Raw genomic sequence first — 18,951 nt, 5'->3', positions numbered from 1 at the left:
GCGCAACACAAAACATTCATACTAGAATTCAACATGGTTGAAGCGGAAACTCGTTTAGGTCCCTATAACTTCCACCCGAACAGAATCGCAGACGGAATCACGGAATCCACCAATGAAAACAGAATCCACTGTTGAACACGGAATTTGACTGACTCACGGTGAGGGCGTTTCACCCACATTCTAAGAACGTTTTTTTTTTTTTTTGGCTGCTAGCGCTGAAATAACTGATGTATCCTTGTGTCCATTTGTTTTTGTCTGGAATGATGTCATCAAGATAATTGAAATTAGGTTAATTTAAATGGAGTTGATCAAAATTTAATCAATAAACCTGATCAGATTCAGATTCATTAAACCATTGATCCCTGAGGTGGAATTGTGTGACATTAATGCTGCTCTCATACTTTGTATGAATAATTAAAAAGGAGCTGTCAGAAGAATCCATGTCACTAGATCTTAACTACCTTTGAATAAAAGCTTAGTCATCATTATTTTAAATTACATTTTTATTTTTGATGTACATTGTTGTTTAATTATGGTTTTCTTTTGTGGAGAACAATTTTAAACGGAGTTTGGGAAAAAAAATGTAATAAATTTTATAGGGCCCTACATTGACCAGCATCAGGGCGCGACTTCGTTGTGTGGGAACTATGAGAGAAGATGAATGTATAGAGAAGATAACTCATGAATAGTTGACAGTCCAAGGTGTGTGTCTGTGCGCTCGAGCTTGACATGGTATGACAGAGCAAGTGGGAGCCATTAAATATTATTGGATGATTACATGGCCACTCCGTGCGTATAATAATAATAATAAGTAGTCAAAACTTTACAACTTTGTACTCAGTAATAGAAGGAAATCTTATGTCTTTCCTCAGCTCTTCGTTCACTAGTTCTGATGACTGATTTATTATTTGAATCACTTCTTTTTATAGCGAGTGTCTGTTTAATGTGATCATTGATTATCATTTATTGTCACTGCCTGTTAGCATGCACATTAGCATGTAGGACTGTTCAAATGTTTGTTGATCAGTGCTTTGAACTGAATAAATGCCCCACATTGATTCCAGGGGTAATTGGCTTTGTTTAGTGTGATTTGCTTCTTTTTATTCATCACTGAGTAGATACCATCATGGTAGTTGTATTTCAACTCATAACTTGGTAAAGGTGTTTACAGGGAGTTTAGAAATGCACATATTTTAAAGTCAATATTTTTTCCTTGTATAACATTTTGTCCATAAATTAAACCCACTAGTCCACAAAGTGACATCAGTGTAGTGGACTCAGGAAAACAGTGGGTTGACCACATCTCTGGGCAATATATCGTGATTCAAGATATATCGAGTTTTCTATTTTGGCGATATAAAACATAACAATATCGAGATATATAATTTTTTCAACTTGTTTTTATTCATACAATCACAGTACAAATCACATCTTACAAGTATTTAATATTATTCATAGAGTACAGTCAAACAGTGTCCTTTAAAACTTTTCCATATTTCTGATATATATTCTCTATAGCTTATTTTGTATTAAAATACTTCAACAAACTAAGAATATTTGACAATTTGAGACAATTTTCGCTTATTTTTTAGCAACTATACCAAACTTGCCATAGTTTCATCACTTTTTCTTGCTCTTTTTAATGCATTTTTGCTACATTAATCAAATATGACGGGTTTTTTTTTTTTAATGCATAATCAGGTGTTCACAGCATTTTCGACTGGTTGAGAGGAATTACTGCAGTAGATTGAGTTAGGATTGTCTATTTTACTGTCATGATGAGTGAATATTGTAGAATAAGTAAATAAGAATATTATAATAATTTTATCATTTAGTAATAATATAACAATATACAAATATACAAAAACATAACTGAAAATTATACAAAGTAACACTAAAAATACACAGATGACACAACAAACTCAAAATCACAACAAATATACACGGAATGCCTCCAAAAAAACCCCCCCACAAAAGTTAGAGAATAATTTAGAAAATTACTAAAAATGCACACAAAAAACAGAAAAATACGGCAAATATACACAAAAAACACAAAAGGACTCCAGGATTTACAACAAGACAACAAAAACAACACAAAAGACGACTAAAAAAATACAAAATAAGTAAATTACACCAAAAATACAAATATGACAAAACCACTCAAAATTAGACAACAGTTTAAACTCAATGACTCCAAAAGCCCACAAAATGACCAAATAAATAAATAAAATTACACTAAACAACAACAAAAACACAAAAAACTCTATTTCCTTAATCTTAATATATTCTATAATAAAATATTAATAAGTAAATATGGATAGTGATAGAGTTTGTAATCTAAAGGTCCCTCTAGCAAATGCGTGTTGAAGTGACATTTGGTAGGACTTTTCTTTTGCGTTCCCCGTACTCGCTGCTGATGTGGAGGGCCACGACTTTAACTTCATACATTCTTCATATTCCACCACATGCTTACGGCTAAGGCGGTGGAGCAAATTGCTCGTGTTGCTGCCTCCAGCAACCAACCTTAGCCTGACAACACTTGCATAAAATGGTTGTTTGGTCGACGTGGGATTTTCTTAAACCAAAAAACCTCCAAACAACAGACACGACTTCTCTTTTGGCACAAGTTCTTCTGTGTCATCATGTTCTACCTGTTCTGGAGCTTCAGAGCTTTCAATGTCTTTCTTACCCATTTAGACCGTAACTAACACCAGAACGCTACCGTTTACCTTCCCCCCGTGCAACCTTGAAAATGGTCCGGTGTGAAACGCGGCGCAGCGTAGCGTTCCGAACTTTGTGTAATCAAATACACCGGTAAAGCGGGATATTTAAAATTCATATCATAATGAAATCATACACCAGTATTCGGTCTGAACCGGTATACAACCCAGCACTAGACTCTGGTTTAATTCAACAGCTGCAGCGTTTATTTTGCCAATCATTGAAAACGGCATACAGCTTATAATCGATCTGCTCCGTTCGCATACGCTCCCTCAGTCATTCATTCGCAGTTAAAGACGCACGCACGCGCACACACAAATGTTATGTTCAGGTCCTGCATTAAAATGATTCAACTCTTCCACTCCCTCACAGTCACAAGGCAACATTTAGGTCCCAAAACTTGTTACCATTTCATTTTCTGTGAATCTGTATCAGGTAGTACCAAAGGAAAGGCAACAAAGGGGCAGATAAATATTAGATACTATCAGAAAAATCTTCTCTTTGGCTCTTTTTCACTCAAAATGTGTTCATTTGGAAGTTTTGTTGCTCAGACTGTTTATTTATTTTTTATTCTACTTTTTACTTTTGAATGAAATAAAGAGACTAAAATAAAAAATAAATAAAAAATGAAAAAAATTGGTCGGTACCTACTTAAAAAAACAACCTGAATTCATATGATCGTTTTTTTTTAACTCTCATTGGTGATCGGCCCAAAAATCATGATGTGTGAAGCCTCAAAGCAATTCATTCCATTGGCATATCCCAGTTAGCTCACGCTGAACCTGTTCTCATACACACAAATTTTACTCTAAAAGGTGACAAATTGAAAAATGAAAAGAAAGAAAAGGAAACTAGTTTTTGGGCACTAAAAAGAAGGGTGGCACTCCAGAGAAAATGGGGAATACTTGAAATGAGACCTCTCATCATTTTCTACAGTAACTCAGTTATTCAATATACAAGGACACTTGAAACAAACAAGAGCTGCTTATGTCAAGGCAGGTGGAAACCAAATGTGCATGCTGAACGATACTCAACTGTTGCTGCCACGTGTTTCAAACTAAATTAGCATAGTTTTGATGCATCAAAACTACGACGATAAAGTGTGAAATGATGTCACCTCTCGGTTTAAAGCAACACGTGGTGTCCTCAGTGTAAACTGACAGTAAGAGAAATAAAGACCTCTAAAAAAAAAGAATGTACTGCACAAAATACATCGGGACATATTCATGCTAGGGCTGCACAATTAATCAAATTTCAATCGTGATCACGATTTTGGTTGCCACAACTAAATTAACTGGATTGTTGGCTATATATATATATATAATTTTATGATATTATTTTTATCTAAAGCTTCATTTTGCACAGTAAATTGTGTGTTATTTTTTTTTAAAGTAGTGCAAAAGAAATACATATTTTTCCCTAAGATGATAAATATTTGTGATTATAATAGTGATTACAACACTGATCAAAACTAATCGTGATTATCATTTTGGCCATAATCATGCAGCCCTGATTCGTGCTTGCAAATTTTCTGATTGTAGTATTTGTAATTTTCCATTACATGAAGTTGTATATGAATGTAGCAGTCGGCGTAGTTTTTTATCTTCTTTAGTTTAGAAAAACACCATTTATTATTTCACATTTTTGGGGAAAGATTACATTTTTTGCTCAATATTCACCAAAATAATTTTGATAAAACACATTTACTGTGAACTGATATTAGTGTACTAAAAAACAAACTATATCAGGAGCACATCTATTGTCATTGAACTAAAACTTTGAAACAAAACAGCATGTGTTTATTGTGTAAATGTCAGGATTCATTAAGTTTGGCATCCACGAGGCCACAGTAAGTTATGACTGGTACATTTAGAATGCTTTTCATCTGTCCCTTTTTTTAAACTGACTCCACCCACCTTTGTAATGACACATCACAGCAGAGTCAAAACACAACACATGTGGCTGTTATCTCACAACAAAGAGTGAGAGAACGCTGCTGTGTTGACATGGTTACGCTCCCGTCAGTGGAACTGCATTAGTCTATTACAAACCAGCAGAGGGAAAAAAAAGAAGAGAGACAAACTGTGACACTTGGCTGACGCCTCAGCTGCCTTTGTAAACACAACTCACAGCTACCGTCTCTCTCACGTGAGGACAACATGGAGAGAGCATAAACCCTTCTCTGCTTCCTAAACCACTGTCATGCAGTGAGAGCCAGACTCCACTGACTCTGCTCAGTGCTCTACTGGAGAAGGTGGAATGGAAGACTTTTAGATGCCACTGGAACAACACGTGGAAGGTCAGATTTATAGATAAAACCCATCGGTGATGGAGCTACACCAGCAGTCAGACATCGTGCAAATGACTGCAGTGGGAGAAACTGAGAAAGTTTTTTCTCAACAGAGGAGTGTAAGGATACACATAATCCCAATTTGAAAATAAATAAAAAATACAAACAAAATTTGGGACGTAACGATGCAAGTAACTCCTTTCAATTTGAATACACAAGATTCAAAATACAGATTCATTTCCTCTTTATTTAAATTGTCAATAATTTTCTTAACTATTATAATTTCTTCTTATAACCTTCTTACTAGGATTGACCCGATACAACTTTTTCACTTCCAATGTGATACCGATATTGCAGCCGTGCGTATCGGCCGATACCAATATTGATCCGATATGATATCAGCACAAATCATACGTACTTTTATTACTTATTTTGTAGTGTGGAATGTTAGAAAATACTTGATCAAGTGATGTTATTCAAACAGAGAACACTTGTCATTAACAGTAGGTTACTTTGTTGGAGTGTGAACCACAGTCACCTATGAATAGAAGTGCTGGAGTGGAAAATTTTATCGGAGAGCTTAATCGGTGATTTTAGATGCAGGCCGATAAAATCCGGTATTCGTTTTCTGGCTGATATCGAACCGATATCCAACCGATATCAATATCGGATTGGGACACCTCTACTTCTTAAAAACCATTTCAACTGTTTGAACTCAAAAAACAAAATAAACTGCACATTTCTTCATTTATCAACATGCAAAGTTGAACAAATTAATATATATTTATTTTAAACGTAAAAATAAAGTTTGCTTATGTTCTGGCATGGAATTTACATTATTTTCTTTTTTCAGTGTGTGCAATCGCGTGTAGCTATGTGCCGACGGTTTTTGGGCTTATTTTCGATCGCTATACCACCGGGCGCAAGCGGACTTGCGTGGTAAATCAGGTGAATGTGGTTCGATTAGTGCGAGAAAGATGTCAAAGGTGTCTGATTGAAACGGGTTCAGGATTAAGAGACATCAGCTTCATTCAGGTCGGACGGTTCAGGAGGATATAAATCTCTCTCCCGCCGCTGCTCTTGGTTCAGCTCTAAGTGTTTGGACCGTATTTCAACCATGACGTCAAAACACGCTACCCTAAAACCCCAGCACCCCCTATTGTTTAAGCAGAGTATTGAAGCACATACTGTGCTGTATTGATTTAATCCCTCTTATTTGCATCAATTCTAAGCCGATTTAGGATATATCCTTACAATCCCTACCTCAACGCTTTTTAAACACAACAAATTAGGTAAAAATATTTTGTTAAACAGTTATTAATTCCAACGGACAAATCACGCTCAAGTTTTGCCATAAAAAATCTGAACTACTGAACAGATTAAAAAACGCTTAAGAAGATACTTGAAAATAAACACGTCGGGCCACATTTAGAGCAAGATAATGAGTCTAATTTGACTTATTCAACAGTTTGCTTGCTATTCAATCATAGATTTTCCAGAATAAGGAGCGTATAAATGCGTGATATTATCCTATAACATGCAATGGTCAATGCAGGTGTTTCTGTGTCATGTTGTGGGCAGATTTTAAACAAATTAGAGAAAAAACAGTTCAGGGTGCTTTTTTTCCATTTCAGAACGTTAATTCCACGTTTTCCGTCCATTTTTCGTGGTCCCTAGAAAAATTACATTGAAAGATAAATTGTTTTTGTTTGGTTTGGGGTTTTTTTTTTTAATTTAATCAAAATCATCTAAAATATTGCAACAGTGTTTAAAATACATCAACAAAATATGGGACTATGCTGTACAATTTAAGGGAAGAGAGAAGGACAGGGAAGATATCTTAGATTTAGGGAAAATTATTTGACGGTAACTAGGGTTGGGCGATTTTTCCTTAAAAAAATTTTTTTTTTTTTTTAAATGCATTTAATGACTGCAGACATCAGATATATTGTCAAAAGTGCCACTTTATTGCTGTGATTGTTCTCAAAAGTTAAATTGCATAGAACAAATCCAAGCTAAAAAGTAAATGAGGCTCTGTCATTCAACTATTTCAAACTTTAACCCAGGTTTAAGCAAAAGTGCAACAGCAACTTCACAGTAGCTTAAATTTTCTGATTAAGAAATCAGATAACTACATATTTTATAAAATTACAATTACAAAATAATAAACTCTTCCCTTAGCATGAATGTAGCACAAATGTAAACAAAGAGGGGGCTGGCTCACATCGGAACGCAAAAAAGTCAGAAAAAACTGTGGTGGGAAATTAAAAAAAATAAAAAATAAAAAATATAATTTTTTTTTAAAAACTTGAATTTGCAAAATAAAATATGTTTTTATCTACAAATTCGATTAATCGATTAAATCGATTTTTTTTGCCCAGCCCTAACGGTAACTATCAACATTAGTTATCATTTTAATTTCATAATTTCAGTTTATCATTTTAGAAATAAAATTCAGCATTTAGCATAGAAAGATAATGACTATAAACATATAATCACTAATAATATTGGTTTAAAATATAATTACCTTAAGCTTTGATAAACAAATACAATACAGCAATTGCTAATTTGGTCAAAATGGCATTTATTAACATTAAATCATAAAAAGTACCAGGACTGTCATGTTGATGTACACAATGGGACAAAATGGGGATGGTTGTGATTACTTTGCTAAACATAAATTATACTTATGAGAATATCAATGATATATAATAGAGAATTCAAGTATATTTTCCCCATCTGTATGTTGATTCTTGCCACATTTTTTCCCCAAAAAATATATAGTTTACTTTACTAAAATACAGTGTCTACTAGGGCTGAACAATTACTCAAATTTAAACAGTGAATACGATTTTGGCCTGTACGATAAAATCAACCTGATCCTCATTAAACTACCATAATAACAAGCGAGCACTCGAACCAGTAAATGTTGACAGGCTGGTGTTTTTTGGCTAACGTCTGTAGGCTTCAGCCTAATGTTCTTTACTTTTCTTTATATGCTGTAAAATATGTTTACAGTGTATTCTATTTTAGTATTGATCATTATTCTTGTTTAAAGCTTTGATTTTGCACTGTAAACGGTTAACATATTTGTTTAACGGTAGTTTAATAAAAATTGAGATTTTTCTCTAACAGGATGAATAATTGTGATTAATAATCATGATTACAATCTTAATCGAATATCATTTTCGCCATAATTGTGCAGCCCTAGTGTCTACCCATACATTCAACAGTCTAGATTCAAGTCTGTAAACAATGTAGAAAAGATCTGTGCTTTATTCATAAACGTATGCTGTGAGAAAAAATGCATTTTACACGAGTTTTTTTTTTTTTTTAACGTTCATCTTAGTTTCCATTAGAGCTGCACAATTAATCGAATTTTAATCGTGATCAGGAGTTTGGTTTGATTAAATTAACCCGACCATCAGCAATATTTACATTCAAAATGTGGACTCTGCTCTTTCTCAACCATTAGTCAGCGGCAGCATTGAGTCATCTGGTGGATTGATGTGAGCTGTAATTGTTTCCAATGAGTTGCATGTGGTGATAGCTCTCTGTAATAGTGAATTTATTCAGTTAACCCTTAGTACTAATGCTCAACGATTAACCTTAATCACATCAATTTTGAGGTTTTCACGACTGCGATAACCTAACATCAGATGCTGAGGTTTTTTACTTCCGTCTACATCATTTGAGTGATATATATGTTCACCAATCAGAATCGCAGAGAACCGCCTTCCTGAGCTTCTGGCCAATCAGAGATGGTTACAGGACATAATCTTGTATACGCTGCAGCAAGTCTCAGTGCGTGAGCCAACAGCCACGACACTAGGGCCCAATAAAATCCACCTTAACAGAATTAACCAATGAAAACTAAATCTCCTGTTGAACGCGGAAATGGACAGAATCGGAATGAAACGCCATCACCGAGAGGAAAAACACCACCGTCTTAACTTAAAAAACTTAAAAAATCATCACAGACACCTAAATCAGAGGCGACCAGTGCCCGCTTAACTTTAACGTGTCTGTAAAGCTCCGTCCGTTTCTCATGTAGCGCTGCAGCGCTCCGTGAAAACATGATCAGCTTCACCTGCTCAGTGTTTAAACAACATCTCATCAGAGCTACAGAAGATCTGTGGATAAAGTTGTTAAGTTGTTGTGGACGAGACCATTGATGCTAGGAGTCTGAAACATCGTAGGTTAATGATAACTTCTGATACTTTAAAATATTCTGAAATAACTGATGCATTCTTGCATCCATTTATTTTTTGTTTAATCACTACGATCTGGAATGATGTCATCAGGATCATTTAAATTAGGTTAATTTAAAATAAGTAGATCAAAACTTAATCAATAAACCTGCTCAGATTCAGTAAACCATTGATCCCTGAGGGGGAACAATTTTGAAAGTAAAGCTGTTCTCATAAGTCTTTATGTGACATGAAATATTAAAAAATGAGCATTCAGAATAATCCATGTCGGTACAACTTATATCTACCTTTTAATTGCATCTTACTCATTATTCTAAATTACATTTTCATTTTTTACATACATTTGTTTTATTATGGTTTTATTTTTTGTTTCCTCACAGTACAACTTGTAAATATTTCTTTTAATTGTATCTTACTTTATTTTTTACACACATTATATATATATTTTATGTATTAGTATTTATTTGGTTTCCTCACAGGAGTTAAAAACTAATATTTTCTGAAAAAATTGATTCATATTTCTAAAAAAAAATGCTGTGGAAAACAAGGAATTTGGAAAATAATGAAAAGCATATGCATTTAAATGTATAAAACATTTTTTTTTTTAAATCGTAAATGGAATTGCACGATCTGTCAGAAAAATCACAATTAGGTTTTTTGTGAAAATCGTGCAGCCCTATATCGTACATTTCAAATTATTGGGTTAATTTTTTTTAATAGGTATAAATTTTATTTAAAGCATTATTTTTGCACTGTAAGCTGTTCATATCTTGTTTATTTTAAGTGGTGCAAAACAAACATATTTTTCCCTAACATGATAAATAATTGTGATTATATCGTGATTATAATGTGGATCAAAATAACTGTGGTTATCATTATGGCCATAATCATGCTGCCCTAATTAATGCTTCATAAATTGATGCAAATTTTCTGATTGTAGTATTTTTTTAAGTTTGCCATTACATAAAGCTGTATATAGCTCTAATGTAAAATAATAGATGTTTTTATCTTCTTTCACTAAGTTGATGAAATATTTGCTCAATATTCACCAAAATAATTTCTATAAACAACTTTTACTGTGAACTGTGATTAGTGCACTCAAACACAAACTATGTCTAAAAATTTGGAATAAAATAGCACTTATTAATTGTGTATTTCAAGAAACTTTGGTTTTTAAATTCTGGGGTTAATTTCTTAAATATGTAATTTTTATTTAAAGCTTCATTTTGCACTGTAAGCTGTTCATATATTGTTTTGTTTTTTTTCTTTAAAGTAGTGCAAAAGAAATACTTTTTTTAAATTATTTTTTTAAACATGATAAATAATTGTGATTATAATATTGTTCAAAAATATTTGTGACTATCATTTTGGCCATAATCGTGCAGCCTTGTTTCCATATTTATAAAATATCGCAATAGGTGATAAATTATATTTTTTAAGTTTAGAGGATTATATGTATAATAGAGAATAGTGGCGGACTATGTTGTGTAATTCGGTGGAGGAACACAGAGCTGAGGAGAGGGGGCTGTTTGTCTGCAGCCTTCCATTAGATGCAATTATAAACGGCCGAGAGCAGAGGGATGGGGAGCCAATCAGATCTCGGCTCGCATGTCAACCTAAGACCAACTGTCTCCTGGCTCTGACAGCACGATTTTTACCTCCATAATTCAAATCCCAAAGCTAAGGCAATCTGCACTCTGGCAGCTCTGAGAGAGTAAAGTAAACCCAGGCCGTGTTTACAAGCAGAAGACGGAGCGACAAGCGGGCGGAGGAGGCGGAAAAACGAACGAACCCGAATCGAACCGACACCGAAACGAAGGCAAAGCACTCACACAGGACGACACCAGCACCGTTTGGTCCACTTTAGCATTACCACCACAGTTAGCATTCAACACAACTGTCAGAAGGCGACACCACCTCGTGTGTTGCCGCTTTTTAAACAGACAAGTCGATTTTAATGGTTATGCAAATGTTGTTTAACGGCAACAGCTGTCATTTGCATTGTGTTTGTTGCCCTGATAATCTCTCATACAACTTTAAAAGCAGTGGGGTGAGACGGGAGGTCACATTGGAGCAGTTTTCAGCGATTTTATTTTGACAGAAATGAGCCTGCTATCATAAAGGCGTAAACACACACACACACACACACACTCTTCTCTATAACTCCTGCACTGGTCATTCAAACTCCTAGACTCGTAACACACACACTGGAAGAAGTACTTTCTCAACAAAACGTGTGTTTTATTTCTGTCTAAACACGACTACAGTGCTGGTATTGGGAGAAACTCTAAGGCAGCCATTTTAGAGCTCTTGCAACATAGACAATGGCTGGTCCAATGCAATATGCAGCTCCACATCTGTCCTCTATCCCACTTTAACTCAGCCAAAGTGTGACCATGCTGGGAGGGAACTTTACCTGGGTCCTACTGGGAGGCTGTCCGGTGTTTCCCGGGCTCATGGGAGACGGGTGATGGGTCCTTTGTTGCCAACCCGGATGGACCCCACCAAACTGTCCGCTTCCCAGGTCCCCTGGTCCCTTGTTGGCCCCTTCCTGATTGTTATAGTCTCCTTGGGGGTAGGTGGGGTAGCTCCTGGTGGAGCTGGGGGATGTCAGAAGCTGATTTAAAGTTGTGTAGAGGTGGGTGTTGGTTTCCCATGTTATACCTCTGGTTATTATAAGAGGCAGCCATGGCTGTGGTTCCTCCTGCTGGCTGTTGCTTGCCTGGCTGCCCCCCAGCCGCCGGAGGCTGGCTGCTACGCGGGGAATTCGTGGCCCCGTAGCCCTGGCCCTGGTAGGAAGTCCTGTTCTGGAAAGGGCTATAGTTGTTGTAATGGTTGGGGTAGCCGTGTTCGTGAGGAATTAGGGGGGTATGGGTCCAATCATACCCGGCCCCCGACGCAGCTGCCCATGCCAGGGCTTTGTTGTAAGCCATGTTGATGAAAAGGGGCACGGCTGTAATGCTGGATGTAGCCGTAAGGAGGTGGCAGGAAACGGGGCACGGATGGTGGTGTCCCATCCGGGCTGGTTATTCCCCTCGGGTCCGAAAGTATCATTCTGATTGCTGGTTATTTACCCGAGGCAAAATTCCCGTTACCGTTCTTCATGTCAGGATTCCCCTTCCTCCCACAGCATTTCCAGCATCGGTCCCGTCCTGCAGATCCTTTGTCCGTGCGGGAGATCCTCCGTCAGATCCCGGTTCTTTATTCTCATGCTGTTGAGTCTCCCGGTGCCGACTCCTCCTGTGTGTCCCGATCCGGCTTTTTGAGTTCGGATGGCGGGGGGTGGTGTTGAGCGTGGCGACCGCTGGCGACCTGAGCGGCCATGATATCCCTCTCTCTCTCACCAACACTCTTTCTTTGCCTCGCTCTCACAGCACGGCGACTCGCTCACAACCCAACTCCGAAGAACCATTGAAAATAGATGCAATTTTATTTGTTACACCGTACCCGTTGTTCCGGTTCATACCTCCAGGGGTTATCTTCGCCCGGACCGGTATCCGGTAATCCACAGCGACTCCTTTGCAAAGTTAAAAACATAGAGGGGAAAGTGTCGAAAGAAAAATAATATAAATACAGAGCCCGTAGAAGGAGTTCACCGACACAAGGTGTGTGAGTGTGTGTATGTTGGAGGGGCCTTCAGTTACAGAACGAGAGCGCGAGCTCCAAATCAACGAAACCAGCACGAGGCTCCGCGAGACACAGCCATCTACCAACATATCGCGAGAAAACCAAACCCCCGGAGTGGATTGTGAGAGGAAAGTGGAGCGGAGCGGCGCTGGCTGCCCATAACAACAGAAACAGAGCCAAAAGCGAAAGGTCGAATCCGCTGTAAGGAACAACCTTTATAATACAACACACCAGAAGTGGTAGACTTAGACTTATTGTCATTCAAACTTGACACTTACAGTTACGTATAAGAACGAAACTAAAGTACTGATATATCCTACTCAAAGTAGTAGTACTGTTTACTTATGATTGAAATTGTACAAAGTACAAGCAAGTCATGCATAAAATACTCAAGTACAAGTAAATGTAGCTCAGTGAAATAGTTAACTCAAAGTAAAAGTTACTAGTTACTTCACTTTCCACGTTTATTCTTGATAATAAATCTTGCCACAGTTCCCTTACATACAGTAAACATCTCATGCATAAACTAAAAACTAATTTTTTTTTTTTACAAAGCCTATCTGTATAACATAAGAGGGTTGTCAAAAATGTACAATTATTTTTTCAAAAAATAATGCCAATTAATGAACCTGAAATAACAAAATTCCAAGCTCTAAGTATAATACTAACTAATATATGAACTCTAAAATTAAGAAATAATAACGCAATTCAATGATGTTTTGGTGCTTCGGTACATTATGTTAATACTAGTCTTATTATAATAATAATAATCATATCATGGCTTTGGATTTATATGGCCACTTTTTCCAGGAGATTCAAAGCACTACAGAAAACTATTATCTATTCACACCAGTCACTCACATCAGTCATACCGGTGGTGATAAGTTACAATGTAGCCACAGTTACCCTGGGGCATACTGACAGAAGCGTGGCTCACATTTCGGACCCCTCTGACCACCACCAACATTCAAGCACAATTCATACCCATTCATATGAGGCATTGTGGGTGAAGTGCCTTGCCCAAGAACACAACAACAATGACTCGGATAGAGCGGGATTCGAACACCCAACCCTTCGGTTTTTGGACGACCCACTCTACCACTGAACCACCGTTTTTTGTAATTTCAAAATGTTCGATAATACTATAGTTGTTGTAGTTTTTTTTCTCTCTCTCATGGAACAAAACGACAATACAGTACAATTTAATTTAGCACACACTTTTATCCAAAGTAACATATAACCAGGGCTGGGCGATATGGACCAAAACTCATATCTCTATATTCTTTCTCGAAATGGCGAAATCTCAATATTTTTAACTCAATAAAGTTTTACCAGAAAGACAATTCTGGGTTGAATTCATCACTCTAACTGACAGCTTTGTTTTTTTATATATATGTGTATTATATTTGTACATTTGTATATTTGTGTTATTATTTTTATTTGATTTTTCTACTGTAATGTGTCCATTTGTATTTAATCCTTATTTAACTAACAGTCTTTTAACTAAGTATTTAAGTTTTCTTTCTTTATTTAGTGCTTATTCTTTTTATTTATCTTTTTTATTAACACAAGCAGTTAGAGTTAAGGGACTTGCTCAATATCCCAGGGTGGATTTGAACCGGTGACCCTCCGATTAGAAGGCTTCTTCCGAAAGTGTACATTTCAATCACAGAATGACAGAAACATTCTAGAAGGCCAGTTGGTTTTATTTTGCCTGCGTTGTAAATTGTGTGATACACATTCTATAGACCATGCCAATGACAGACAATCATGCCATAGCTGAAACACACAAACTATAATCAAAGAAATCAATTGTTAATGCTTGGCTCATCTAGGGCGAAAATGTGGAACAAAAAGAGACAAAATGTAGAGGGAAAAGGAAACAAGTGGTATTTGTTGGGCAAAAGTTTGCGTATTTGGATGAAAAAATTAAAGAAAGGACAAAAATGGGATAGTGGTGTCAAAAGAACTTGCACAATTGGACAAAAAATAGGAAAAAAAAGGGGTATTTATTGGCAAAAAGTAGCTAAAGTCTGAAAAAAGTGTCAGAACTTTTTAAAAAGGCACAAAAATCGGACGAAGGAAGTTGCAAAATGGCCAAAGGAAAAAAGGGGTTAAAACGTTTCCCCCTTTCAAGGTTTCTGGAAGAATAATACTTAAAATTAAGACATAAAAAGCCACATGTTGAGAATCACTGACTTAATAACAGCTTCTACATGGTGTCGCTGTTAATGTAGTGGACTGGTCTCGACACAAAAAGCCTGGGCTGATTTTTTTGTCTCACTCCACCCCTGACTAATGGGATGATTCATAAACATGCCAACCTTTAAGCACTGTCCTTTATCCTGCAAACTGTGCTTACTCAGAGTCTTGATCAAGTGTCTAATGTGAATAAAGTACTACAGATGATACTAACTGTCGTACTGTTATGTGTTCATAAATTCATGTTATGTGTTTCCTTTTTTTAATCTAATTGTGCAACGGTATGGCTGGTTGTATATCTGCTCTTAAGCTGCTGTCCTTTTAAATCGCCCCTTGAGGACAAATAACACTATTGCTGAGGGTAACTTTTGACATGATGGCAGGAGTAGCAGTTATCGTACATGGATAATCATTAAAAGATGATGATAATGATAATGCTCTTATTTTACAAAAACATGCATTTCAAGAGTGAGACATAAAAAATCATTATTTTTGTCATAAAAACAGCTAATGAATGAGAATCATGCATCTGCCCAGGTCCTCAAAAGGATTAACACCAGTGGACTGAGGACATCAAATGTGAAATGTGTTTATAATGACATTTTAGCATTTGTGATTTAATTTATTTGGTAGGAGTACAAAGCTTCAATTCATCCAAAGCTTAGGTTTATTTGTATAGTGCAATCTACAACAAAGTCATCTCAATGCGCTTACCAAATATAAAATTCATAACGAGAAAGTAAAAAACCAGATCCGCATGAACAAGCATTTAGCAACAGTAAGAAATCTCCAGCAGAACCAGGTTCAGAGGTGGCAGCCATCTGCTGGGACTGGTTGGGGTTAGTGGACAGAACGACCAACAGAACAGGATAGAGAGATAGACTATCAGAGTCACAGACTAGTTGAGCCATGAACCGTTGATCAGGAACTGTCATCATCAGCTTCACGACACCTGAAACAGAAAAGAGAGAGAAGGGCGAGGAGAAGGCACTGACTGCAGAAAAACATGATTTAAGAATACAGTGGAATGGAATGAGAATGAATATGGGGGGGACATCAGTGTAAATGGTGTGTAAGCAGTGTGAGCAGTGTAATGGGTATACAACCCAGTGCAGAAGTGGGGGATTGGCTGCAACCCGACACAACTGTGTCTTTGTGGACATCGCAAATTGCAGCCCATTAGAGCTATGTGTAGATGGTGGATTGTTTGAATATAATGTTGGTGTTCTACTATATAATCTTCGTTTTAATTTCTATTTTTAAGTTAAGATCTTTGTTCCTAGTGGTTAGGTTAACGCTATTATACGATATACGTTTTAGCAAATAAGTAGAGTTTATTTTTAAAGGTGGAGAGAGTAGCATCCTCCCGTACTAAGACTGGGAGCTGGTTCCAAAGAGCCTGGTAGCTGAACGCTCTGCCTCCTGTTCTACTTCTAGACACGTTTGGAACATCCACCAGAAGACCAGCAAACTGAGAGTGGAAAGTTCTGTCCAGACAATAGGGCACTAACAGGTCTCTAAGATATACAGGAGCTTGATCATGTAGAGCTTTGTATGCTAACAGGAGGATTTTAAACTCTATTCTAGATTTTACAGGAAACCAATGAAGGGAAGCCAACACTGGAGAAATATGCTCTCTGCTGCAGCATTCTGAATTAACTAGAGACTTTTTAGTAGTTACAGGGACATACCGACAGTAGGGAGTTACAATAATCTAGTCTAGATGTAAGAAATGCATGGATTAGTTTTTTGGCATCACTCTAGGCCAAGATATTTCTGATTTTAGAAATATAACGGAGATGGAAGAAGGCTGTCCTTGTGATTTGTTTAATATGAGATTATTTAATATGAGTTTGCTGAGCAATGTAACAACAGAGAGTGTAAAAATAGTGTTACATCGTCCAAAAGTTGTATGTTGGGTTGATTGGTATTTTTATATGGATTGTGAGATAAACTGCTCGTTTGTCTTCATGAATGTTTGTTTAAATACAGAATATGGATAGATTGACCAAACCATCCTTCATTTCCAACCAACCTGAAACCCAACATATATATAAACACAAGTGAGGATGCCTTCCTGGGCGTATTTCACAAAATCTACATCGTAATAATAATAGATTTTTTTTTTCTTTCTAAATTTTATTTTAAGAAATATTTTCTTAGTAATACAAAATAGTTGTATTTAAAATTGCTTTGATAAAAATTCAGACATTTGAATATCATATATAGTAAATGCACAGCAAAATCTTTTCCTTCTGTACCACACCGGTCTGTGGTCTTTCTTATTACTGTACATTCAATGATACATGGGGTATACATGAAAAAGCTTGAACAATGTTTCAGAGAAGCTCAGTGAACAGTGTGCTTAGACGTGTGTTGAGAAAGTGAATTTAATGCAAAATATCTCCTTATTAATCAGCAAAATGTGTGCATATTAAGGAATTTCGTGTTCTAGACCGAATTTATCAAATTGCCTACATTTCTGATTAAAATACTGCATTGTCATTTTTTTCTCGGACACATACTGTCTAAGTGAAGACTGACAGGTGTAGAGATATATAAATTATGTGAATAATATCATAAATCTTCAATTCTTCTCCATGATAAATGTGATAAATAGCATCAACTCTAACTTTTTACAACTTCTAAAGAAACTTTACGAATGTTATTATTGTATGTGTGTCCTTTTTCCTACTGTTAAATCTCTATCACAGACTGTAGTTATAAAGGCTATATTTTGGCTTCTTGTATCGTAAAAATCTCTCTGTTTAATTTTTATGTAGGTAAATATAGGTAAAATTAATGTATATACAGTATTTTTCATTCATTAGTTGTGACAGTTTTTTTTCTCATTCATTGAAGGCATTTCTGTCCAATCTGAAGTTTTGGTTTTGCCTACGAAGACTTTTTTTAAACTTCATTTAAAACTGCTGCAGTTTAGTGTAATGAGATTGAGAAGGCTTCCGTCGCATCTGTTTTTACTGGTCAAAGATCTCTGATTAGTTCATCTGTGTTCATCCTTTCTGCATACGGTGCCTTGTAAATTTAACTTTTTCATTTTAACTTTTGCAGTAACAAGGAAACGTTTCAGTTGTGGGAATAATAAAGTAGTAGTATCATCTAATCTGATGTAAGTCTACCTCACGGTTCTTCTAAAGACAACCCATTGTCTTCTGTGAATGCCCATTTATCCTTGACCGTTGGCTTTTCTAAGCTGCTATCCAGTCTGTTTTAATTCTTCTCTGCTATCTTGGTTGTTGTAACAAATGTGAGTACGTTTACATTTTGAGCAAAAGAGAATGGAGAGAATTTTTGAAAGTGGCAAACTACAAGGGAACCTGGCACATGGCCAGCCCGCAGCCCATAATGGTTCCAGGCGACAAATACATACTGTATGTCATCATGTTCATCTGCAACTTACACATGGCAAAACGTTTGTCATAAGTGACTGTAAACAAATGTGGGACTGAAGAGAAGATGGCTAATTGTGATGAATTAATTACAGGAAAAAATAACGTACGCGTGAATTGCTATTTTTTTTTTTTTCAGTCTGAATGGAACCATTGTCATTTCAAGAGTACCCCCGGTATACCCATTATAATGATGCACAGACTATAATACAAGAAGGGAGACTGCCACGCTTCTAAGCTTCGTCTGTGTTAATTTTGGCTTATAAAAACACAGGATGGAAAACAAAAGTTTGTGGATCACCAAAGCTTTTGCAGCCACCGCTTACCACCTTAATGCTAAACATGTAGCAGCTAGCACGGACAGCTGGCACAGACACTCGGACAGTGCTAGCTGCTACATGCTGCGAGCATGCGTGTCTCCAATCCATACTGGATCAAGATGACAGGGTTCAGAGCCAAAATTATCTGAAGGAGAGAAAAAGCAAACACG

At 36.4% G+C, this 18,951-nt stretch overlaps 1 protein-coding gene across 1 annotated transcript in view; it reads right to left on the bottom strand.

The window, feature by feature from the left end:
- The window catches only part of arid1ab (AT-rich interactive domain 1Ab), an 82,779-nt gene extending 70,948 nt beyond the window's left edge, over nt 1-11,831 (bottom strand). The window contains exon 1 of the mRNA XM_028460618.1: nt 11,639-11,831. Coding sequence (XP_028316419.1) covers nt 11,639-11,680 — 42 coding nt within the window. The 5' untranslated portion in view covers nt 11,681-11,831. The remainder of the gene's footprint in view (nt 1-11,638) is intronic.
- Nucleotides 11,832-18,951: the final 7,120 nt, after the last annotated feature.

Source organism: Gouania willdenowi, chromosome 11 (genome assembly GCF_900634775.1).
Source record: "Gouania willdenowi chromosome 11, fGouWil2.1, whole genome shotgun sequence".
NCBI classification, from domain to species: domain Eukaryota; kingdom Metazoa; phylum Chordata; class Actinopteri; order Blenniiformes; family Gobiesocidae; genus Gouania; species Gouania willdenowi.
Note: the sequence above shows the minus strand (reverse complement) of the source record. Positions and strands in the feature narration are given on the sequence as shown.